At 39.6% G+C, this 26,585-nt stretch overlaps 2 protein-coding genes across 3 annotated transcripts in view; one reads left to right on the forward strand and one right to left on the reverse strand.

Moving 5' to 3' along the window:
• Positions 1-214: 214 nt before the first annotated feature.
• LOC308508546 (uncharacterized protein) lies at positions 215-20,432 on the reverse strand (the record flags this gene model as incomplete). The annotated part of the gene is made up of 6 exons (XM_081075423.1): positions 215-1,670; positions 2,948-3,065; positions 16,518-16,571; positions 19,167-19,401; positions 20,034-20,191; positions 20,247-20,432. 4 exons carry the CDS (start codon positions 20,430-20,432, stop codon positions 16,521-16,523), a joined length of 630 nt encoding a protein of 209 aa, XP_080931549.1. The 3' UTR covers positions 215-1,670; positions 2,948-3,065; positions 16,518-16,520.
• Positions 19,730-26,585, forward strand: part of UBE2D1 (ubiquitin conjugating enzyme E2 D1) — a 29,678-nt gene continuing 22,822 nt past the window's right edge. Inside the window, exon 1 of one of the 2 annotated variants that reach the window (XM_081073609.1) lies at positions 19,730-20,454. In XM_081073609.1, coding sequence (XP_080929735.1) covers positions 20,431-20,454 — 24 coding nt within the window. In that variant the 5' untranslated portion in view covers positions 19,730-20,430. The remainder of the gene's footprint in view (positions 20,455-26,585) is intronic. The other variant, XM_081073608.1, reaches the window with a different exon arrangement.

Raw genomic sequence — 26,585 nt, forward strand, 5'->3', positions numbered from 1 at the left:
ATCGGCAATATTTATAGTAAATATAATAATAGTAAATATTGGCAATTTTTAGTAATAGTAAATATTGGCAATTTTTGCTCCATTGCTTTAAAATGCATGTCTAGTGCTTGTAATTCACTTGACTTTTGATTTCTTCTAGCAAGGCAAGGCTAGCCTCTTTCATTGTTTCTCTTGGCATTCTTCTTTGAACTTTTCTTTTTCTTTTTGTTTTTTTAATGTAAATGTCCTATTTCCTTACATTTTGTTATTGTACAGCCTTCTCCCCAGTTTCTATGCACAGATCTTCAGGGAAAAGTTTTAAAGCTTGGTGTTTCACCAGGTACTATTCAAATCTGAGTGTAGCTATTTGCAAATATTTTTGTATCTAACCTCATTTAAAAATTCATGCCAGATAAAAAATATAGCTAAAAATTTGTTTTGCTTACATCTATCATTGTTTATTTTGAATCTATTGTTTAAAGGTAGGAATATGTAAATTACAAGGGTTGGAGGCAAAAACTGTCCAATGATCTAAAACAATTCTAGATCATTATGAATTTACTTTCAAGACAAATGCATGTAGCTGAGTTCCATTGGGTCAGAGGCCAACAATAAAATTGGAAATTCTTCAAATTAACTTCCATGTAGTATGCAAAACTATTAGTAATAAAAATGTGCTAGTTAGAAGCTTACATATGTATTATTAAATCCCAGTGATGACATGTTCCAAACTTAGATTGTGGTGATGGTTGTGCAACTCTGTGAGTATAATGAAAGCCAGTTAGTTGTATACTTTAAATAGGTGAAATTTATGGTAAGTGAATTATAGAAATAAAGATGTAAAACAAAAAAATCAGCAATAGTTTAGAACTTAAATCAATGAAACTACAATGATAGTTTAGAACTCAATGAAAGATTTTAGGGGTAGGAGTATCTTATCACTGACATTGTTTAGAATTGCTGGCAATCTTATATTATTTTAATTTCTCTACAATGAGCCCTATATAGTTTGTACCCAGGCTGAATAGCACCCTTGGCACACCACTGGATCAATTTTTGTGTCCATAATTCTATGTAATGTAACTGTTATTAAATTTTCCTTTTTTAGACTCTAAACTCAGGGGCAGCTATATTTTGGCTGCCCAAATGCTAAACCACACAGTAATCCAGGTGATTGTGGAATCTGCATTAAATGACATACTCAGGGATGACTTTGAAGTTCCCTCCCTTTGATACTGAATTTTCTGTTTTGCAGTTTTCTCTCTCTCCCCCCCTCCTTTCTCTCTCTCTCTCTCTCTCTCTCTCTCTCTCTCTCTCTCTCTCTCTCTCTCTCTCTCTCTCTCCTTCACTCATTCTCCCTCTTTCTCTTTCCCCTCCCCAGCATTCTGTGTTAGGAATATCTGAAAATTATTCCAAGAGGCTTAATGTTCTTAAACCTGTCAGTTGCCTGAGACTTTTTAGCACTAACAGAATAAGGTGCTTTTTCTTTTTTAAGGTATGAAGTCTACAGCAGCTGTGTAGCTACAACACCTACATTCACACTAATTCCACCTCCTTTTCCTGCAAAGGCAAGAGAAACTTCAATCCAGACACTGAAAATGTGTTTTGTTTTGAGGTGGGTGGGATGTTCATGTGAAGATGTGATTCAGCGGTTTCCCATCCCCTCCAGGGTGGTGGTGGGCTGGAGAGACCTAAGAAATTAACAACATAACAGTCACTTATGTAAGTGCACCCTTTATGGGATATTTTTGTCAAAACCCAGAAACTGTGGCTTTCCCTTTTCTATTCAAGTGCCCTCTCCCCATTTCCCAGCAGGCAAGCATTAAAACAGTATAGTTATCCCTTAGCACACAAAGGGCCTTTGCCCAAAGTCTCACACTTTTTCTCCTGGTCAAATAGTATGCTTTCTCTTCACTGTTTCCCAGGCAGCTGTACTCTTTTTACTTTCAAGTTTTACAAAGTGGATTGACCCCCCTCATTTTTTTTTATCTCTTCTCATTTCTTCCATTTCCTGATCATCTATTGGTAGAATGTGTCCCTTTTCCCCAGGACAGCAATGGATGGAATTCTTTGACAAACAAAAAGCTAGAGAGACAGGCGTGCAAACGGGACTGGCTTACAGGGTTCAGAGCCACCCATGTTTTCTCTCTATAAGAGAAGATTTAAGCAACAGTTCTTGGCCTGACTGTCCAGGCCCACCAGTGTTGGTAGAGTGGATGCCCATCCTCGGAGAGATCGACTATTCTCAAAAGAGGGGGATAATTTGCCGGGGAAGCAAATATATTTAGAAAAAGCATATTACAGTGTGGTGGAAGGCAGTAAAATAAAATACCATGGCTAACAGCATAGCTATTAGCTCAGTCACTTACAGGCTATGTGACCTCATGAAATTATTTTTTCTCTTTATTTTTTTAAACTTTCATTTATTTTTCAATTGCAGTTGACATTCAATATTACATATTTCAGGTATTCAGCACAGTGGTTAGACATTTACACAACTTACGAAGTGATCCCCCCGGTAAGTCTTGCACCCATCTGATACCACATATATGAGTTATTATAATATTATTGACTTTATTCCCTAAGATGTACTTTATATCCCCGTGAAATAGTTTAACAACACATAGTGTTTGTATTATATGTATTATATATTGTATTCTTACAGCAAAGTAGAGAAAATAAAATGGAAGACAGTGGAATTCCAGGCAACATGGCAGATGAAAATAAAAATAAAAGTAAGCTAAAAAAAAAAAAATCACAAGGAAGAGAATGCACATTTACAGTACTGTATGTATTTATTGAAAAACAAATCTGCACGTAAGGGGACCCGAGCTGTTCAAACCTGTGTTGTTCAAGGGTTGACTATATTTCCTTAATTGAAAAGCAGACTTTTTGTATTTTAATGTTTATGAAATTGGAATATCTGGCAATCTGTGCTGTTGTCTATTACATGTATACTATTGCCTACCTCCTGGGGTTGTTATGAGGCTGAAAGGTGATCATACATGTAAGTTGCACTTCATTGGTGGAAATACTTCAATGATGGATGTTTTCTCTCCCAGAAGGTAGAAGAGGCATGTCAGAATCTGTGGGAACATGAGATTTTATTTTTATTTGGGAGGATGTGGGTTTGTGTATGTGTGTGGATTTATTTTACTCACAAATCTTCATGTTGTGCAGAGCCCAGCTGAGGTAGCTCATCTCTGCTCCAGAAAGCACTCACACTGGCAGCTTGAATAAGGCTGGAGGATCTCCTTCCAAATGGCTCCCACATGTGGGTCACAGTGTTGTTTCAGTTTTAATATTTATTTTATTAAAGTGTAGCTTACATAGTATAAAATTCACCAATCTAAAATGTACACTGAAATGATTTTTCGTGAATTTATCAAGTACAACTATCCCCGCCATCCAGTTTTAGAACATTTTCATTACCCCCAAAAGTTCATTTATGCTTGTTTACAGCTAATCCCTATTTGCATTCCCAAGCCTAAGCAACCACTGATAGCTTTATTTTGGTCTTTATAAATTTACCTTTGTTGGACATTTCGTATAAATGAAATCATACAATATGTATGTCTTTTGCATCTGGTTTTTTTCACTCAGCATAATGTTTTTGATGTTCAGCCATGTTGTAGCGTATGTCAGTAGTTTACTCCTTTTCATTGCTTTAATATTTTATTGTGTGGATATACCACATTCAGTTTATCTATTCCCCAGCTGATGGGCATTTAAACTGTGTCCAATTTTTAGCCATGGTAAATAATGCTGCTATGAACATTTATGGACATGTCCTTTTGTATGTTTTATTTCTCCTGGGTAGATTTATAAGTGTGAAATGACTGGGTCATATGGTAAAGATTGTGTTTTTGTTAAGAAACTACCAAAATATTTTTCCAAAATGGCTATACCATTTTACATTCTCACCAGCAGTGTATAAGACCTACATATAGGATATTTGTCCACATCCAATAGTTGTTTGTTTTTTTAATAAGTCATTTTTTTAAATTGTGGTTAAAAAAAAAAACCCACATAAAATTTACCATCTTAACCATTTCTAGGTGTATAGTTCAGGAGTGTTAAGTTCATTAACATTGTGCAAACCAGTTTCCAGAACATTTTCATCTTGCAAAACTGAAACTCTATATGCATTAAACAACTCTGCCTTCCCCTCTCCCCCTAGCTCCTGGCAATCTCCACTCTATTTTCTGGTTCTATGAACTTGACTACTCTAGATAATTCATATAAGTAGAATCATACTATTTGTTTTTTTGTGCCTGGCTTATTTCACTTAGTACAATGTCCTCAAGATTCATCCATCTTGTAGTATGTGTGTGAATTTCCTCCTTTTTTAAGGTTGAAGGCATGGGTTTTTAAAGGCGAAGGAATGCTGCATTTATCATACTTAAGTTAAACAAAGTCCCCCTTGCAGTTCTAGCTACAGGGGAGGGAAAGAAAAAGAAAGGGAAAGAAAAAAGAAAGTAGAAGAAGGATGTTGGTTGGGAAAGAAAGTTTCTGAAAAGGGAGAAAGATATACAGTAAGTAATTAGAAATATATACTTTATGTTATTTGTCCTTTGGCAGTCAGAAATAATAAGCTTTCTGCCTTTTCACCATATATACATAATATATATATATATATATATATATATATATATATATATATATATACACATACATACACACACACACACACACACACACACACACAAAGGTCCTCCAGGCAGACTGGCTTTTGGAGTCCTTGTCACTCTTAATTGATTATATAGTTGGATCTGCATTTACTGCCCATAATTATACTCTGTTAGGCCTTGTAGAAAAGCACATCCAGCCATGATTCAGGGCAATTGAAAATCAGTTTGTTGAAGAGTTGTATCTTGTATACTTGTTTAACAACCTTTATGGCATTGACATGCTTAATATTGTTTCAACTGAGGAGTAAAATTATAAACATCCCTCTTCCTCAGTAAATTGTCACATATTGTCCTGGATTACTTATAGAATTAACAGAATGGGGTATTTATTTATTGCCTCTAAAAAATAGTCTTTATTATTACATGGCAATATCAGATGCAAAATGTGCAACTGTTATAAAATAGAGCAAAAATTCTCAGAGCAATGAAGTATGGGAGTGAAGTTGTAAGACTACATCCAGAATATTTATATCATAACCTAATATGATGATTCATATCAAAGGACGAAGGGATGGAATTTCTGAAAATATTTGTGGAGAGCTAAGAGATTGCCCTGCATAGGAAACAAATGTTAAATGGAATTGAAGAGAGAGAGAGAGAGAGAGAGAGAGAGAGAGAGAGAGAGAGAGAGAGAGAGAGAGAGAGATCTGAGAAGGAAGAACTCTGCAAAAGAGTAGAACACTTTTAATTAGGGAATATAATTCTCTCTACATATAACGTGATGCTTTAGGCCTATCACTACCTTAATCTTTTTTTTTTACATTAAAAGTTTGAACTGAGTTGATTAGGGACATTTTCCCATAGAAACAATTTTTATTTTAGAGAAGAAATTATGGGAGGGGGGAACTGCTGTATTGTCACTGTTGCTTCTTTAAAAAAATGTTTTTATACAAATGAATTCATGTGGTATTTATGTAATTTTTCAAAACATTTTTTTCAATGAAGAATATAGACCAAATCATGGACTTCCAAACCTGTTTTTCAAGTACTAGGAACCATTCTTCTAACAAATTCTAAAGTGGAATGTAAATACAATAACAGCTAACATTCTTCTGTAAAGCCCAGTGCTCCTTTCACTGTGCTAAGCACATTACATGCATCACCTTATTTCATGATACAGATGATGTCAAGCCATTTCTTATATGAGGAAACTTGTCTATGTCCACTCAGATAGTTTAGAAAAACAGATAAATACTGGTCTGTTGCAATTATATTTGAGGATAAGAGGGACCAGGTCTAGCTAGAGCTTCATCCACTTGTCTGCCCTCCCGACCCCCTTTTCCTAGCTCCCACAATCCCAGTCCAAACTCTGAGACTTCACTGAACTACTACCCTGCCTCAGAGTAGACTGTCAGGAGTCTGTCCATTAGGCACTGTGTTATAGAATGAGGTGATTCAGCTGCTCTGTTTAAGAAGAGTTGCCCAGGCGTGGTTAATTTTGTGTCAAATGACTAGGCTAATGATGCCCACATCGCTGGTAAAATATTGTTTCTGGGTGTCTGTGAAGGTGGTCACTAAACTGAGTAAAGAAGATCCACTCTCACCAATGGTGAGGGCCTGAATAGAATGAAAAGAACCAAAATAGAGGAAGGATAAATTCTCTCTCTTTCTTCTTGAGCTTGGGTATTCATTTTTTCCTGTCCTTGGACATCAGAGCTCCTGGTTTGGGGGCCTTCAGACTCCAGGACTTCACACCAGTGCTGCCATTTCCCTCCCCCTTCTCAGACCTTTGGCCTCAGGCTGGAAGTTACACCACTGACTCCATTGGTTCTTAGGCCTTCAGACTTGGATTGATTTATACCACCGGCTTTCCTGGTTCTCTAGTTTGCAGGGGGCATAGCTCAGCCTCCACAGTAAATCTCTTCTTATATATCTATGTATATCCTATCGATTCTGTTTCTCTGGAGAACCCTGAGTAATATACCAGGGCTCCTCAGAACTTTATTAAAATAGATTATTAGTAGAACCACAGAAGGCTTTTTCTTCCCATACCTTATTAAACAAACAAAAAAATGTTTAAGCATTCTTCTGCTTACTGTTCAGTGCTCAAAATTGATTTTTATTAACAATGAAAATAAATAGACTATGCAATGCACAGAAAGTCTTGAAGGAAATATAGGTCATAGAAGGGTACATGCAACAGAAACACCCTTGAAGGAAGCATCTGTCACTCCTGAAAAGTTAATAGTTGGCTTCACAACCATTAAGGCTCTCTGCTCTGTGCCCTTCTCAAACCACGCTTTTAGTCTAGTTTCAAACAGAAGCTCACTCAACACTGGGTTCTAACTCTATGGAAACTTACTTGGGGACAAGGAAGTTCACGTATCAATCACAGGCTTCACCCCACGAATGGTCCCCCTGAAATCTTACGGCCTGTAGTTAGACAGAGTCGGCGGGAATGGGGTAAAGACAGAATCTATAAGCCAGCAATCCAGACAGCTATTCTTGAAATACTTTACAATGAAGACTGCTTGAACAACATGTGTGCCAAACATCTGCTCTGTGCCATCCCAACTCTCCTGACTGGGCTCTACCTCCCGGTGATTCTGGTTTTACAGTCATGGGACAACAGAATTACATGGGGAGAAGGGCCTGTTGTATCCAACGACTACCACGGTGGCCTACACACCCGGAACTGTCCCAGGGCAAAAGATAGTTCCCATCTTCTCCACCAAAAAGCACCAAAAGAGCTGGTCAAAAGAGCTGGGAGTTCTTGGGTGGGGAGGCCCTCTGCAGATAAAGACTGTTGACAGCACAGCCACGTAAAAGCACAAAGAAAAAACCAAAACAAGCTCTTCTACATTTGCAAAACAAACGTGTTGTTGGTTTTTTCCCCCCCAGATTTTATTGGGGAAGGGGAACAGTACTTTATTGGGGAACAGTGTGTACTTCCAGGACTTTTTTCCAAGTCAAGTTGTTGTCCTTTCAGTCTTAGTTGTGGAGGGCGCAGCTCAGCTCCAGGTCCAGTTGCTGTTGTTAGTTGGAGGGGGCAGAGCCCACCATCCCGTGCGGGACTCGAGGAGTTGAACTGGCAACCTTGTGGTTGAGAGCCCACTGGCCCATGTGGGAATCGAACAGTCAGCCTTCCACGGAGCTCCAACCACCTGAGCCACCAGGCAGGCCCAAAACAAACATGTCTTCATAGAGAACAGATGGAGGAGAAGCAACTTTGGCTATCAACAGATTGTTCGCAGCAGTACCTGAGAAGTCAGGTGACATCCGTTGCAGAGAGAGCAGCGCTGGTGGTGTCGTTCCTGGCAGGGCAGCCACTGCCTGCTGGCTTCATTCAGCTGGGCTCAAGTTCATGGACTGCAGAGGCTTGACTCCCAGCAGATGCCCTGCCCCCCGCTGTGACACTCACTCAGGAATGCCTGAATATTTTCACCAAACCCTTCCTTTGCACTCCACTCTCTTTGATATGTTCTGGCCGAATCAGTGTGTCAGTATCCCTTAGGTATTCATAAATTGCCCTAGTGTCGTTTTGACTTTATTAGGTGTGCCTTGGCTTGCACATCCCGCCTGGCCCCAAGGGCCTCTTGGTTCACCTCTTCCACTTGGTCAGCGAACCTCTCCAGAGACTTCTCCAAATATGTCAATTCCTTCATTCAGCTTCTTGCCCTGGACCATTTTTTTTTCCTGATTAACATGATCCAGCAACTTCTCTGTATTCCAAGTGTTCACAACCCTGCAGAGGTTTCCGCTTAAATAGGAATTTCTGAAAGCAAGTGCAATCACTGTGACCTCTTTGAAAAGTTAAACCCGAGGAGACGGACAACTGGTTTGCTGCAGCCCTGCTGCGGGGTGATATGAAGGTCAGGATTCTCATTGCTGTAAGTGACGGTCACTTGGAGATGCAGGGTCTGGCTCCCCCCATCTCCACCGGCCCAGCCCAGAGGGTCTGGACTGTCTTCTTCACTCACCTCTTTCCGGGCGCACCCGGCAGGCCACGGAGTGTATGTCGGGGCCGAGGCCACACCCGTAGGGAAAGGAGACAGGGAAGGACAGGGCGGAGCTCCCTGGACGCGGGGGTGCGGGGTAGGGGGTGGAGGGGCTGGAGAGGGTGAGGGGGCTGGGGATGGGGGGGATCGGAGGGGGGACAAGGCTTGGAGTTAAGGCCAACGAGTTAACTCCTGGCCGCTGCTCCTTCTGCTTCTCTGTGCCTCACTGTCTTAATCCGGGTTTCTAAAAAGTGATTCTAGCTATACTGATGCACAGCCTGGGTGAAGAACTTCTCCTTCACAGATGCTGAGGCTAGAGGATTCTGACGTGTTTCCTTTCTTATTTGGAAGGGGTGGGAATACTGAAAGGGCAGCCTGAAGATGGAAGCTAGAATAGGGCTAACCAGAGGGAGAATCCAGGGGAAAGAGAGTGACAGTGATAAAGCCTGAGGATTCAAATCCCAATGTGGACAGAACTATCTTTTTAAAAATAGTTTTATCGAGATATAATTACATACCCTAAATCTTAAAGTGTACCATTCAGTGGTTTTGAGTGTATTTACAGACTCCTGCAACCATCCGCATCCTCTTAGAACAATTCCGTGCACCCCAAAAGAAACCCCATGCCCTTTAGAAGCCACTCTTCGTCCCTCCCCCAACTCCAGACTTTCCTGCCCAACCCCCCCCATCCCTTGGCAATCACTAATATGCTTTTCATCTCTATGGATCTACCTGTTTTGGACATTTCTTATAAATGGGATCATACAATATGTCATCTTTGTGACTGGCTTCTTTCACTTATCATAATGTTTTTGAGGGTCATCCATGTTGTAGCATGTATCAGTGCTTTATTCCTTTTTATTGCTGAATAATATCCCATAGTATAGATATACCACAGTTTGTTTTTCCATTCTCCAGTTAATGGACATTTGGGTTGTTTCCACTTTTTTTTGGTTATGATGAATAATGATACTATGAACATGCATGTACAAGTTTTGGGGTGGATGTGTGTTTTCATTTCCCTTGGATAGACATCTAGGAGTGAAATTGCTGGGTCATATGATGATAGACATCCCAGGGGGTATGACGTATTACCTCATTGATTTGCATTTCTTTGATGACTAATGGTGTTGAGCATCATTTCATGTGCTTATTATCCATCTGTATACTTCTTTGAAGAAATGTCTATTCCTACCCTTTGCCCATTTTTAAAGGAGGTTGTCTTTCTATTCTTGATTTATAAGGATTCTTTACATATTCCAGATACAAGTCACTTATTAGATATATAATTTGCAAATATTTCTTCAAGTTTGTGGGTTGTCTTTTCACTTTGTTGATGAGACTGACCTTTAATAGGTTTGTCTTATATTTACTTTGATGGATTCTTAGAAGTTTGTCATGTGACTGTTGTTGATTGTTAACTTCATCAGTTTCCTTATTATTGCTAACACTAAAATACCTTCCTAAAAGTCTCAAAGGAAGGGTGTCTGCGAATTCAGAGAAAAGAAGTGAGAAGATATAGGAAACTTGTCCAAGGCTTCCAAGAGGGTCCAAGAGAAACATAGATGGGAACTACAATGAGGCTGAAGGTCCAATGCTAGGCATTAAGGTGGGGATAGGGACTATTCCAGAAAGTGATGTTTGGGGAGCAGAATCTCATGTGAGTCAACACCAGTCACAATCCTCACCTTTCTTATGAAATTAGGCTCTATTTATTGGCCAGTACTTCATGCTCAATATGGCACTTATTATTACATCAAATCTGATGAAATGAGGAAGGAATCAGGAATTTTCCAGAATATATATGGTTTCTTAGATACAGTACTAGCAAATGTAATGTGCTCCCTTTAATCAGTGCACTCTCTAATAAAATTAGAAAGATCGAGATTGAAGAATCTGAAGAATTCAAGAGAAATTTCCCCACAAGTAACAACTGTGATTAAAAGACCAAAAGGTAGGACCTACATGGAGAGTTTAAAGAGTTGGAAAAAAGGGACAAAGAAATGGAAATATTATTGGAGGCTTACTCTGAACTGGATGCTTTAAGTAGTTTTATTTCTTCTTCTCACCTACTCTATGGGATTGGTATTATTACCATCAAATTATTTATTTAAAAAAGTTAAGAACTAGAGAGGTTAATAAATGTGTCTGAAGATACACAGCTAATTAATACTGGAATCAGGATATACATTCAGGTTTTTTATTTCAAAGTTATGTTCTTTCCACTGTATTGTATGGCCTCCTGAAGAAAACAGGCTTATTTTTTCATGAAGTTTTCTACCTTAGTTGTAAGTAGGCTTTATCTGAACAAACTCAAACAGTCACTTCCCTTATAAGTACTCTCATTTACTTTCCCCTTCACCTCTGCATGAGATTCACTACCACTCTTCTTTCCTCCTGTAGAGGATGCAATCCCTATCTCTAAAGCCAATCCCTATTCCTGTACTCTGTATCAATGTTTCTTGAAAATTTAATACACAGATAGGCTACATGAGAATCTTATAAAATGAAAATTCTGATTTGGTGGGCCTGAGATTCTATATTTCTAACAATCTCCCAAATGACACCGCTCTATGGACCATGCTTTGAGTAGCAAGGGCTTAGCTCCCACCCCTGGGGTGGCCAGCCTGTAAGATGCCCCTCAATGATTGTCACTTCTTGATATCCACATCTGTGAAATTCCTTTCCAAGTTGAGTAAGTTCTTGTCCACACTGAGTCAATGTGTGACTTCCAAGGTTTGTTTATAAACGTCATTGTGACTTCCATCTTACTCTTTTCTTGGAAGAATGAATAGGGTGAAGCCAGGTGCCACATTGTGAGGGTACTCAAGCAACCCCCTGAAAAAGTCCAGATGGTCAGAAACAAAGACCATGCTGCCATCCATGTGAATGAGTCATTGGGGATGAACCATCCTCCATCCCTATTAGAGTCTTTGGATAACTGCAACCCCAGCTCACATTTTGACAACAGTCTTATGAGAGACCTCAAGCTGGAGCCACCTGGCTTAGAGGCTCCTAAATTCCTGACCCACAGAAACTATGTGAGGTAAGAAATGTTGACGGCTGATCTAAGCAGCTAAGTGTTAGAGTATTTTGTTTGGAAGCAATAAGTGATATATCTACCAATTCTTTCATGTCTACCTTAAGCATGCAAAGATCTTATTTGGAAAAAACACTGAGTCTCTTTTAGTTCCTATTTCATGCCCCTTTTTCCCTCACAAGCAAACTTCTCCAAAGTGTGGCAAGCATTGGTTGGGTCCATTTGACTAACTCCCTTTTATTTTCAGCTTTATTGTGGTATAACTGACAAAATTCTAGGATATTTAAAGGGTATACATCATGGTGATTTGATATATTTATACATTGTGAAAGGATTTCCTTCATGTAGTTAAACCATCACCTTACACCCTTGATTTATTTGTTAAAGTTCTATCCTCTTAGCAAATTTCAGTTATGCAATACAGTATTGTCAACTGTATTGTCACCATATTATACGTTAGATCCTCAGAACATATTCAACTTATAGCTGATGTTTACACCCTATTATTGACCTCTCCCAATTTCCCTCACTCCCAGCCCCTAGCAGTCACTTTTCTACTCTTTATTTCTATCAGTTTGACTTTTTTTTTTTTAAGGTTCCACATATAAGTGATACGATGCAGTATTTGTCTTTCTCTATCTGGCTCATTTCACTTAGCAGAATGCCCTCAAGATCCATCCATGTTGTCACAAGAGACAAAATTTTCTTCTTTTTCATGGCTTAATAATATTTTATTGTATTATATATAGATACACCACATCTTCTTTATCCATTCATTCATTGATGGACACTTAGGTTGTTTCCATATCTTGACTATTGTGAATAATGTTGCAATGAACATGGGAATGCAGGTATATTCAATATCCTGTTTTCATTTCCTATGGATATATGCCCTGAAATGGGATTGCTGGATCATATGGTAGTTCTATTTTAATCTTTTGATGAACCTGCATTGTGTTTTCCATAGCGACTGCACCAATTTACATTCCTACTAACCGTGCACAGGGTTCCCTTTTCTCCACATCCGTGCCAACACTTGTTATTTTCTGATTATGTTGTTGTTTTTTTAGTGGCCATGTTTATCAGTGTGAGGTGATATCTCATTTGGTTTTGATTTGCATTTTTCTGATGATTAGTGATGTTGAGCATCTTTTCATGTTTGTCGATCCTCTGTATGTCTTCTTTGGAGAATGTCTATTCAAGTTCCATGCTCATTTTTTAATTGTGTTATTTGGTTTTTGTTGTTGTTGTTGAATTGTAGGAATTCTTTATATATTCTGGATATTAACTTCTTATATATATGGTTTGCAAATATTTTCTCCCATTCTGTAGGTTGCATTTTCACTCTGATGATTGTTTTCTTTGCTGCAGAGTTTTTAATTTGACATAGTTCCATTTGTCTATTTTTGCTTTTGTTGCCTGCACTTTTGGTGTCACATTCAAGAAAATATTGCCAAATCCATGGTTGTGAAGCGTTTCCCCTATGTTTTGTTTTAGGGGTTTTATAGTTTCAGCTCTTATATTTAGGCCTTTAATCTATTTCAAGTTAATTTTTGTATATGGTATAAGGTAAGGGTATAACTTCTTTCTTATACAGACTTTCATACAGACTCCCATCCCTCCTTCTCAACTCCTTACACTCTCCTTCTGAGAAACAGAGCTTCATTTCTTGAACCTTTCTGGAACAGTCAGCTGGCTTTTCATTTGCCTCTCTTGGCTCCCACTACACAGAATTTTCTTGGTTTTCTACCTACTTTTCTGCTGTCTGGCTCTGCATACTGCAATAGCAACTCAACTTGTTCCCCTTCTTCCATTTTCTCTTTGTCTAGTCCATCCCACGTTCCTCTACTGTACTAATCTGTTGATTAATATACCACTATCACCCTCATGATCAAAGCCTCTTCTTGTTGCATTTAAGCTCAACTTCATTGACATAACAGTCAAGGTCCTCTAATATCTTATTCCCAATAACTGAATGTAGCTACCTGTATTTCCTTCGTATTTCCCAACAGGAAACTTGGCCTCTGTGTGGAACATTTCATGCTCATTTCCAAGTTCTTCAGCTATTCCTGTTCTAATCCAAATACTTCCCTCCATTCAAGGTCTATTATCTCTACAGAGGTTTCCTTTACTCTCCAGTCCACAATAAAGCCCTTTTTGAACACCTTTAACCTTTATCCTCTGCACCATTTATTTGGCTCTCAGGAAATTTGTTGTTGAGTGACCGAATGAATATCATCTTGCATTGCTACTTATTTATCTCATATATTTTTAAACACCTCCCTCCCACTGTCGATTTTAAGTTCGTGGAAAGTAGGAACAAGTCTAATCTTTCTTTTGTGTAATCCTTATCACTTGGCACAGTGTAATGCCCCAAATAGAGGTAATCCTGAGAGCCAGGATTGTTTATTAATAGTGTGGGCTGATGGCCAGAAATTTGCACTTCTAATACGTCTTGCACCCCTCTCTCCATCCCATAGGATTTTGATGTACTATTGAAGGTAGAGATCTTATCTATTTTCTTTGTCATATGCCTTCAGTGCCTGGCATATAGTAGGTATTAAGTAATATTTTTGAACCATGGCCTGGGAGAAAGAACAAGAGACTAAATAAAAACTCTGAACTACTGTATGTTACATATGTATTTGCATGTTGCAAAACAGCATGTGAAATGTTTTTAAAAGTTTAAAGCAATCTCAAAATATAAACTCTTATTATAAGATGCAAAAGTAGATTTTATTTTTAAGAGCGATTTCTTTTCTGTTAGGAGGTAAATTTGCCTTGGGAAAGATAAAAATAAACTTGTAAGCTTTCTTGTTTATAAAGAACAGAGAAATCAACTTTTTTTTGTACAAATCATAGACTTCTGAGTTGGAAAGGTACCAAATGTTTTAGGTTCATTCACTGTAAACAAATACAATACATATTTATTGCCTTAGTTATAGATGAGCAAATTGGGGCTTAGGCAGATTTAAGGATTTGCCTAAGGTGGAAATTCTCTCAAAGTGTTGTCCTCAGACACCTCAGAATATCCTGGGAAGCTTATTCAAAAGTATAGACCCCAGAGCTATACCCAAGACTTACTAAATTAGACTCTGCATTTTTAGAGGCTTTTTCTATATCAGGGTCTTCCAGCATAGTGCTTCTCAGACTCAAATGTTCGTGTGAATCACCTAGGGATATTATTAAACTGCAAATTCTAATGCAGCCTACCTGGGGTGGGGCCTGAAATTCTTCATTTCTAACGGGTTCTCAAGTTATGCTGATGTTTCTTGTACATGAACCACATTTGAATAGCAAAGATCCAGAGCATCAGTTTTCAAGGTGTGGTCCAAGAACCAGCAGCATCAACATCACCTGGGAACTTGTTAGAAACACAACTTTTTGGCCTCCTCTCCAGACACTTTGATACATGTTACAATTTGAAAACCCTTTGAAACTCATAGCCACTGATCTAAGAACGTTTATTGAACAGCCCTTGCAAGAGCCTACCAGAGTATCTGATATAACTACCCCTGGTTGAGGCTTGGATGTTGCTGTAGTTTTTAAGTTCCTGAGTTGATTCTAATATGCATTCAGGGTTGTACACTGTAGTAGGAAAATGCTGGTCTAAGGTGGCACCTGTATTCTTAGAAGGACCTAAGTCTCTTGCATGCTAGTGACATCCTTTTCCCATCCTTTCTGTGGTTCCTTAACACCACCTCTTCAGAATACTGACCTATGAGTATTCTGCCTAATACTGACCTATGAAGACCTATGAAACACCAGCTCTGCAGTATACTGATCTATGAGTATTCTGATCTATGAGGAGGCTGCCTAAGAATCTGACCTCTGCCCCCTTCACACACACACACATAATAGTGACAGAGAATGGGAAGGGAGGGAAGGAAGAAACCACTTCACCTATGGAACCCCAGCCTTGGTTGGCGTACAGAAATTTGGACTTTCTTTTAAGTTCCTTAGTTTTCAAGCACTTTGCATTGCAGGACCCTGTCTACCCCACACTCCTATCTTTGCACAGACTCAGATTGTTTCTCCACCTAGGACAACTTTTCTAATTAAAAAGTTGCAAAGGCTTGGGTTTATTTGAGTATATATCTTGGCTAGGTAGCCTAAATTCTATAGTTGTTAAATAGATTTAAAATCAAGCTGTGTAATTTGCTAATGCTTTTACCAGACACTAAAGAGTATGGAGATAGAATAGAAAGAATGCTTCGCCTCAGTTTAAACATTGACCCTGATGCAAAGGTCGAAGAAGAACCTGAAGAAGAGCCTGAAGAAACAACAGAGGACACCACAGAAGACACAGAGCAAGATGAAGAAGAAATGGATGTCGGAACAGACGAAGAAGAACAAGAAACAAAGAAATCTACAGATGAAAAAGATGAATTGTAAATTATACTCTCACCATTTGGATCCTGTGTGGAGAGGGAATGTGAAATTTAAGTCATTTCTTTTGGGAGAGACTTGTTTTGGATGCTCCCCCCAACCCCTTTCTCCCCTGCACTGTAAAATGTTGGGATTGTGGGTCACAGGAAGAAGAGGCTTTTTAGTTGAATTTTTTTAAACGTTCCTCATGAATGTAAATTTGTACTATTTAACTGACTTGGTGTAAAATTTTGTCATGTGTATAAATTTAAATAAAAGAAAAATAAATTAAAAAAAATAAAATCAAGCTGTGACTTTTTTTTAAATCACAATTTGATATCCACTTTATCATAGTCCCCTTCTTTATATGCTGAACGAGATATTCTACTCCTGGTCAGACACTGGGACAGGAATAGCTAGATTTAGGGGGAAAAAATTTAATTTCTCATGGAAAATCAAAATTTTGTTTCTAATTTCTGGAAAATTAATTATTGAACTTACTTCTCAGTGACAGTAGGGTTTTCCATCTTCTTGGTTTTTATTCAGGAAATTTTGCTGAAAGACAGTGGATGGTGTTACTTTCTTGCTTGGTTAATTAAGGAGAACATTCAGTCAGTCAAGAAAATGTATTGTATATGAACAATCTGCCAAGGGTAAGTTCTGAAGACTGGAAGTCTGACATCGGGTGTCAGCATGGTCAGGTCTGGTGAGAACGCTGTATGGGTTGTTTACTGACAACTTCTTGTATCCTCACATGGTTGAAAAATAAGGTACGATTTTTAGATACTCCTTTTTATGGGCAGAGGATGAGCTGAGAATGGAAAGGTATTTTTTGGTGCATCAATGGATAAAGGTCAAGTCACAAATTTACAGCTAATTGCTGTAGTTTCTCCTAATTTCCTATTTTTGACAAGGCCCCCTTTTTACTAACCCTACCACTATCATGGTTTACTCAGCAAAAAAAATTTTACCCTCTTTACAGAGAAAGGATTCATAATGATTTCAAACTTGGACAAGAATGTAGAACAAACAACAGTATCATACAAGTGCTGTTAGGACTTTAAAATTATACAACCACTTTGGAAAACTCTTTGGTGGTGTCACATGATATTACACATACAGTATCCTATGACCCAGTGATTCCACTTCTAAGGTTTTATCCTAGAGAAATGTCAACATACATCTGTAAACAGAGATGTACAATAATATTCCTAGTACCTTTGTTTATAATAAACTCAAACTGGAAACAACCCAATTTTCATCAACGTGAGGAAACAATTATAGTATATTTATACCATGGAATGCTACTCAGCAGTTTAAAAAAATGAACTACTGATACACATAACAAAATTGGAGAATGTCAGAAACATTATGTTAAGCTGGAAAACAAAAGTTGAATACAAAAGGGTATGTTTCCTACTTACGTGACATTCAATAGACAAAACTAATCTATGGTGATAGAAATCAGAACAGTGGTTCCCTATTGGGGTAGAGAGTGATTACAAAGGGTCACAGGGGAATTTTCTGTGGTGATGGAAGTGTTCTGTATCTTGATTGTGGCTTTGTTACACAGGTATAGTCATTTGTCAAAACTCATACATGCATCTTACTGTATGCAAATTTTAACCAGCTTAAAAAGACATTTTCCATATGTTCTTAGAATTCATGTTCTAATGAGATAACCGAATAAGTCATGAATAAGATAAGTGATATCCCTAAAATATGAATATCTTGCTTCTGGATTGAAAAGAATAATATACATATTAATAAATCTACCTCAGTGACTAGGTAGAGGAGGATCTCATAGAGCATACATCATTTGAGTTGAGTCTAGAAGGATGTGTAGGAGTTTGTCAGGTGAATGGTGGGAGGTCATTATATGTGAAGAGACTGCAGTATGCAAAGGCACATGACATTAATTAACTATAGCGTGTGAGCTAAAAATGGAAAGGAGGAATTTAGGGATAAACTGTGATGGGTGTTTTGCAGTAAGCTCAGGCATTGGGCTTCCATGATACAAACCAATAGAAGTTGTTCAGCAATGGAATGATATGATAAGTGTGTCTTTTAGTAGTGTGTAGGATATCCTGGAATAGGGAGAAATTAATGACAGTATCTTGGGCTCTCAATGCCTTTTGAATGAAACTGCCCTGATCATAGCCTCTGCTTGAGTGTATATTTTTGTTATTTGTTGAGTGATTATCAGGACTGTCCAATAAATAAACCTGGAGGTTTTTTTCTGGGCTTCTTGGGAATGAGCTACCTGCAACTAGTACTTCCCCGTAGCCGTAGTGGTTGAATGTGGCCTCACTTTTGACATGATATCCTCAGCTTGGGAAAGGAACTCCCCAAAGCAGTTGGTGCCAAGCCCAGACTGTTTCTCCCCTATTTACAAGGATACTCTCATGCTTTCCCTAGAAAAAGGAAGAGCAATGTGGGGGTAAAATCCCACTTTCCGGAATACAAAAATGATGCATAGAGCTAGCCCAAGTATCTCTCTCCGTAGGATGATAAGAACTTGCTGGGGTGTTTCAGAAACCTGTTTGCCCAAGAGAAGCTAAGGGCAAGCTTGAAAAAGGAGGTTGGACCAAAATGCAGCAGTCAGCGAGACTCTATGAAAAGGAAAGAGAGTAGCCAGGTCCAGATCTGTCTTCTTCTTATTGTTATTATTATTATTATTATTATTATTATTATTATTATTATGTGGAGGATCTCCCAAATTAAGTTCAGTTCCCATTAATTATTTCTATCATTCTGCCACTATCCTATTCTCCTGGACATTTTCTTTTAAGTTATACGAGTGGATTTTTTTATTCCCTGCTCTTTGTAAGCCTGTAGAATGCTATGGTAGCTATCGCTTTGGGCTTTCTGGAAAGCTTTCCTCCACCCACACCTTGTAGTACAGACTCCAATTCCTGGCCACAGGGAAGGAAGGTGGACATGCCCAATAGTCTTTTGGAAATACAAGGCCTGAAACTGAGGTGAGAGTTTAGGCTGGAAAGAGAGATTTTAAAGTCATTATCACAGAGATAAATATAAATAAGGAAATAATTTTTATAGAGCACTTTCAACACGTTAGGTATTGTATTTGGCACATTATATATATTAAAACCAGTTAATTCTTACAATAATACATGTAGAGATTATTACCTCTATTGACAGATGACGAAACTGAAGTTTAGAAAGCTTAAATGGCTTATCCATGGTCACACAGTGGGTGGAGGTCAGAGCTGGGATTCCATCCCAGGATGGGGTGAGTCTACAAATCCCATGTTCCTTCAGCAACTCAGTTTTTGGGAGGGTGGGAGGTCTATCTTCTTGGAAGATATTGATGGTGAGAGACCACGGCTTGGAACTCTGGGGCTCTCCAACTCGAAAAGAGGAACTAGTGACAGAAAAGGGAAAATCAGAGAAGTGGAAGATCCATGATGCTACGTAGGGCAGAGGCATAAGCGTAAAAAGCATAAGCGTAGCCTACTATCAAAGGGTTCAAAAACATCATGGAGAATCAGGGTGAATTGGGTTTGGTAATTAGAAGCTCAAGCGTGACCTTGGTGAAAACGGATTCTGCTTGTGCTGAGAGAGCAGCCAAGCCTTAATGAGCACACAAGTGCCTACGAGTGTAGAGGGACTGAGCAGTGTGATAGATTATATTGAGCAGATATTGTCAACGGAAGGGAAGGAGCCAAGGGTGAGGATGAAATTCAGAATTCAGAGTTCCTAGGAGGAGCAGACATGAGGGATTAGCGTTAGATAGAGGAGGTAGGTGCCTTTGGAAATAGGAACTAAGGAGGTAAAGAGTCACAGTGGGTATGCGTCTGTGTATGTGTGGAGGGTAAGAAATGAATATATTTGAGAAGAGACAGTGAAATCTGTGAAGGTGAAAATAACAGGATCAGCCGTGGAGCACATAGGAGAAATTCCTGCAAGCCGTTACGAGTTAGTTGTTATCCGCATTTTGCAGAGTGGGGAATGCAGCCAGGCTCAGCAACCTAATCGATAGGAGACCGCCCTCACCAGCTCCAGGCCCCGGCCGTTCGAGGCCCCGGCGGCGGGGCGGAGGTCAGCGGCGAGTCCCGGGGGCCCTCCCGGAGCTGGTGGCCGAGGAGAAGGCTGGAACTACACTTCCCAGTGTGCCAGGCGGGGCGGGGCGCGCACGGGGAGGGCTCAGGCTCCTTCCCAGAAGCAAAAGCGGAAACAAAAGAGTCTCGCCGGCGTCCCCGCCCGCACACTCGCGCTCGGGCGCACACACCGAGCAGCACCGGCGCCCGCAGGGAGCCAGCGAGCGGCGAGCCGGGGACCCACTCGGCTGAGCCAGCCCCGCAGCCCGCGAGCCGAGTCCGGGACGTCCGCACGCTCCCGAGCCCCGCAGCCGCCCCCCGCCGGCCGGTGTCCCCGCCGTCCTCCCTGACCCATGGCGCTGAAGCGGATTCAGAAAGTGAGTGTTGGGGACAGGCCTGGGGCTGCGGGGCGGGCTTCGGCCCCCGCCTGCACGGACCCGGGCGCTGGTCCCGAGAGGCGCGCCGGGAGGGCATGGGATGGGAGGGCGGGCCGGGGCGGGGACCCGCCGCTGGAGAAGCCGGCAGGCACCGGACAGGTGAGGTGGGAGCAGGGGCAGGTCCCGGGTGCCCGGAGGTGCCCGGAGGTGCCCGGAGGCGCCCGGAGGCAGGGGGCCCTCTGCGCGCTCGCGCCGGACCCGCGCCCCGAGCCTCAGTGGGGACCTAGACCCTCCTCGGTTTCCAGACCTTCCCGAAATCTGGGCTTCACGGTCACCGCCGGATTTGTGCCCTACCCGGGGCTAGTTTGGGCCCTTGTCATGCTGTGTTTTTTTCTCCACACTGTGTCTTAACCCCTTCCCCTTTTATGTTCTTGCTTCCCCCGGCTCCCGGGGAGGGCAAGGAAGGTGTGGTGGGCCTGCAGCCTTTCTCCCCGGAGCGGCTGGGTTTCTTCTTTCTCTCCTCTGCGCTTGGCTCTTGCTCAGATGCTCGAATGGGCTGGAAAAGCCCATTTGGGGCCGAGAAGCCAGGAAAAGCCTCCTGCCCCTTCTATTTTGGTGCTTCTCCTGCTGCCACTTCAGGTCACACAGCCGTAGTGAAAACATAGTTGCTGATACACAACAAGATGACCTCCTGGCTGTGATTCATGGTGACTCAAGCCAAACAGGTTTTTTTTCCCCCTTATGATAAACTTATATATAAAGTTCGAGACACAACAGAAACAGCCACAAATTATATTGCTTGATGCTGTGACACATGGGTATAGAACGAGGAAGAAATGTATATACGCATTCAACAAATATTTATCCATTCCAACTGTGTAAGGAATTGTCTTCACTTGCATAATATTTTTTGCTACAGTTTCAAATGTGAATATCTTACAAAATTGGGGTTGGGACATTTTCTTTCTGTTCACTTGTATTTCTTGTTGGATTATTGGTCTGTTCACTAACACAAGTTTTAGGTTTCATAGGTATGGTTCACGTGGAGAACATTGAGAATTTGTTTTTTAAATTGAGAGTGCTTTCGGCAAGTTAAGCCAACAATGGACAGCATGTTTGTAAGTGATTTCGGAAGAAATCAATGCCTTCTGAAATTTTTTACTAACCTTTTCACGCTCGAATCAACAGGGCAGTGATGGAGATCTATACATTGTATCCTTAGTCACTACAGGTGGCATCTTCTGGTACAGAGAACAGCAATTCTCAGATCTAGCCAATTTTTTGTTGTTGTTGTTCAAATCTGTGGGTCACTATTATTTTTTGTGCCATTTAAGGGTCTTCTCTATAGCTAATGATCAGTATTTGCTGATTAACATGTTTTCTGGTTTGGGAATAATGCAATTACATATTTTTTTCCCATATAGATAATCCTAATTTTGAAGCCCCAGTCAGAATATTTGTTATGCTTTGTATACTTATTAATGATAATGTAATATTGGCCGACACTTAACACATTTTTCCAAGAAAGTTGTAAAATTTCATTTCTTTCTTTCGTAGTTGGGAGAATTTTTCACACTATTCTACACTATTTAAAAACTATTGTATGAGACTTTGCACATACAGTAGCTTTTAAATAGTGTAGAATTTGTCCCCAATAGGTAGACATTCAAGGAAAATGGACACTATTTGTAAATACTGTACTGAGCAATTGTTGATCACCATATTGAGCCAATGTATTTGGCTTATATTTGTAGTATGGCTTGTGCTCAAACCATATTTTTAGCAGGTACTGGTTATTATTAGTTTATAATACAGTGGTCTGGTAAAAAAAATCACGTAGTCAAAGTTGATGTCAGATCTGCAAAAATTGATTTTTGGAAGAAGAAATTGGGGATCATAGTATATTGCATCTCTACATGTCAACCTTGGGCTTTCCTTTTCTGCTATCAGAAAAGGTGACTTGCGTAAATCGCCTTTCCATTAATCACCTGTTGAAATCATTTCCTCAAACTTTAGGGGGTATTATTTTGTTTGACACTGCCCCCATTTCCTCCTTTGCCCACCTCCTTGATTAGAAGCCAATTCCAGGTAGGGTTTGCCATATGAATAGTTAGGAAGCCTTCCTTATATCATTAGTATACAGATTCTTATTTGAATCTTGCTTGTTCCAACAAAAGGAGATGCATGTTAACTTTTGGCCCTTCTTTTTAAGCATATTAAAACAACACTGTCAGATACCTTCCAGGTTATTGGGTTGTGATTTTCTTGTATCTAAAGTGACAGACTTTAGAGCTGTGCAGAACCTCAGAGAACTGTGCAGTAGTGGAGTGGAGGGCAGGGACAAGGGCATAGCTTCTAGTGGTATATCAGAATCACCTGTGGGACATTTTCACACTGTCCCCATTGCTATAAATGGAGAGATGTTGAATCCCTCAGTTGGGCTGGGGTGGAAAGATTGAGAACCAGGGTTCTGGTCTACCTGCATTATTCAAAGAAGGAACCTGAGGCCTGGAGTGGAGGATTACTTTGTCCAAGTTAATCTCTTAAGTGATTTGACATATTGGAGAATGTTAAAAAGTTCATGACCTTGTGTTTCTTCACTTCATATAAAAATATTAAATATGACCGAATTAAAATTGTATAGAATATACAAAGCACGTATGTATCCATGCTTAAAGAATACTTTTATACTAGGGTATGCTAAATGATTTAATACTCTAATTTAGACACCCAGTGCCAATTTTGCATGTCAGCTCATAAATTTACACACCCATGCCCTATTTTTAGATACAGTGTAAGATGTTATCACAGTCACCTAAATCACTAAAGGGAAAACGTTTAAACAAAGTCTGAGGAAAGATACCTAAAACATGTCTGAAAAAAGAGGACAGTTTTTCAGCTGGGCATCTAGTATTATTTTCTAGAATCAATTTCTAAGTGTTTCTTCTATCAATGCTATTTTCGATCCTCGATAAAGTCTTTGGAAATCATTTTTAAAGTGATGAATGTTATATCACAATACTGAATGTTTTGAAAACCAGAAGAAAAAACAGAAATCATAATACAGACATTGTCATCATCTTAGTATATTGTTGACCCTTGAACAACTCAGGTTTGAACTGTGCAGGTCCACTTATACACGGATTTTTTCCCAATAAACACCTGTGCTGTTTTTAATCCACAGTTGGGAGTCTGTGGATGTGGGGGTGGGCAACTGTATGCATTGATTTATGCCATTTGACATAGGGGACTTGAGCGTCATGGATTTTGGTATCCACTGGGGTGAGGGATATCCTGCCCCCCCCCATGAATACTGAGGGACAACTTAAGTTTTGGGGGGAGTCAAAACTTATACGTGGATTTGATTTTCTATTGCATGGGGGTTTGGCGCCCTTAACCCCGTGTTGTTCAAGGGTGAACAGTATTTCCTTCTTGATATTTTGTATTTGATACAGAAATTGAAGTAATGATTATCATACTAACATAATGTGGGACGATAGGCTTGTTGCCTTTTTGCTCTATCTTTTGCAAAGTGAAACAAAAGAATTTTGGTTTGCAAATATAGCAACACAGATAAGTATTCTTTATTGTATAGTCCTGTCTCCAAAATGGAATATTTGGTTTTTTAAATAATTAATTTAACTTAAGATACATAACATAGATTACCATATAACTTTTTCAGTGTTTTGAGTTGCTGAATTTTTTGACTTCCGTAATTCCACATTGAACTGCGTGTCAGTCTAGAAAATCTTAGGATACTTAAAACAACAACAACCCAGCCCTCTAGATGGAGCATTGAATGGGAGAAGAAGATCTGGTTTGTATTCTTGGCTCTGTGACTTACTAGCTTGCTTCCCTTTCCCTACAATGATGTTGCTGATAAGTACAGCCAGAGTGTGTGATATACAACGGTTCCTCTGTGCTAGACACTGTTTTAAGTGCTTAACTTATATTAATTGGTTTAATCCAAGAGATAGAAATGATTATTATCCCCATTTTACAGATGATGAAACTGAATCACAGTGATACTGAGTTAACGTACTCAGAATTACATATTTAGTAAGTGGCAGTGCTAGGATTCCAAACCAGACATTTGGCTCCAGATTCCAAGCTCTAACCGTTTTAGTACATGGCTTCTCTTATCCAGATAGATGCGTATCTTATATTTACTGTACTTAAATTGAAAGACATATAGAGTCAAATGAGTTTATGAATGCGAGTGCTTTGCAAAGTAGAATGTTCTATACAAATGTAAAGTAGTATTATCATTAAGACCTTGGCATATTTAATCACGTTCACTGATGCAATCACTGAGTGCATTGATTATGTATTGTAAATCTCTGTCTGAGGTAATAGACACTGGGTCTTTTAGCATGGTGAATAAATAATATACTTTGTTCCATCACGTAAAAGTTTTCTCCTCCAAAAGGATTTAGAAAAAAAATTGGTTGTAATTCGTAAATGTTCAGTCAAAAGTACCATTTCATTGTGGGGTTTTCATTTGAGAAAACTGTTTATGAATTGATATGGCTGTTTAGTGCTTTTGGTGGCTTTGAATAGTATTCAACTGTTCAGATTGCACATATGTGTTAGAAGGATTTTCAGATTACTAGAGTAATTGTAAGACTCTATGTTCTTTGGGTCAAGAAGGATTAAATAAAAATGTAAAAAGGAGTAACACAGTATTTAGCTTCTTGGTAGATAAATGATCTGCCTTGAGATGAAAGGAAAAAAGTGTTCTTTTTCTAAAAAGCCACCATGTGAATTATTTGCTTTTAAATCTTTGTAATTAAGCTCAGTCTTCCTTTTGCCCCTGGTACCACATATGTTCCTTTCTTCGTCACAACAAAGGTGTACAAAGATGAGATTGCCTATTAATAGTTAAAAAGTTCTGCAGTTCCATCTTTGTAGAAGTAAATAGCATAAATCTAAATAAGGCTGTTCATGCCTATTTTAGGAAGCCAGGCACATATTAGAAAAACCAAACCCATCAGGATGTGGGGTTGCCTCCAGTAAAGCAGAGTAGCACCGTGACTCGCTTTAGTTCCCTGAAACACACAGAAAACATGTCTTTAAGGCGTGTTACTAGTCAAATTGAGAAGCCTAATATTTTCCATCAAACTGAGTTATGGTTGTCTACAGTGTACTAGCTCGTCTTACCCTCCCCCCACCCCTTTTTTAACAGTGGATGAACTGATATTATTTTTAATTAAAAACAGGTATTGAGATACTGTCCTCCCTTCTCTTAACCCTATGATGCTGGAATAAAAGGCACTGGGATATATAACTATATTTGCAGGATTTAGGGATTGGAGGGGTCCTCGGGCCACCTTAGAACATCTGAAGGCAAAATGAGTTCTATTTCTGGCCTGTCTTGGTCTAGATGGCCTCTGAGAAGCTGAGGTTTTTCTGCGTTTAATTTGGTTCTGGGATGAATCGATAAAGATTCAGTTACACACACTAGACAGTAGTAAGGCCACTGTGTTTCAGGAGTTGTCCATATGGGGAGGAAGCTACCATCCTGAAGCCTACAGTTTGGTTACTACTGCCCGTCAGAGCACCACCACGACTTGCCTTTTTCCAGATATTTCCCTCACTGTTTTCTATTCATATGATCCTGTTTCTGTGGCTCTTCTCCTTTAGTGACACCAATTGCTTACGAGATTCCTATTCTCCTTTCAGATTTAGGAAAGCCTTTCCAACAGGGGTTAGATGGGGTTTGGTTCTTTCACCTGAAACTTCTGTAGCAGTAAAAACAATCGAAGGTTCTCACTCCAGTGGCCACCCTCCTCATGTGAGCAGTTCCGATTGCTGTGGAGGGAACACGCGGACCTGATGGCCTGGGTGACTTCCTCTACACCAGTAAAACGCTGGCATGTGTGGTTGCTTTCCCGAAGTTTTGATGTGTTTTCATTTTCATTGAGTTAAAAAATAGTTACCATTTCCTTTTTGATTTCTTCGGCCCTTGAGTTAGTTAGAAGTATATTATTTATTTTCCAAATATGTGGGATTTTACAGATAGCTTTCTGTTAATTGATTTTTCATTTTCTTCCATTGCGATCAGAGAAGATGTGTTATTATTGGACTCCTGTTAAATTTTTGAGACTTGTTTTATGGCCCAGAGGATAAAA

The sequence above is a fragment of the Rhinolophus hipposideros genome (assembly GCF_964194185.1).
Source record: "Rhinolophus hipposideros genome assembly, chromosome: 15".
Taxonomy (NCBI): Eukaryota; Metazoa; Chordata; class Mammalia; order Chiroptera; family Rhinolophidae; genus Rhinolophus; species Rhinolophus hipposideros.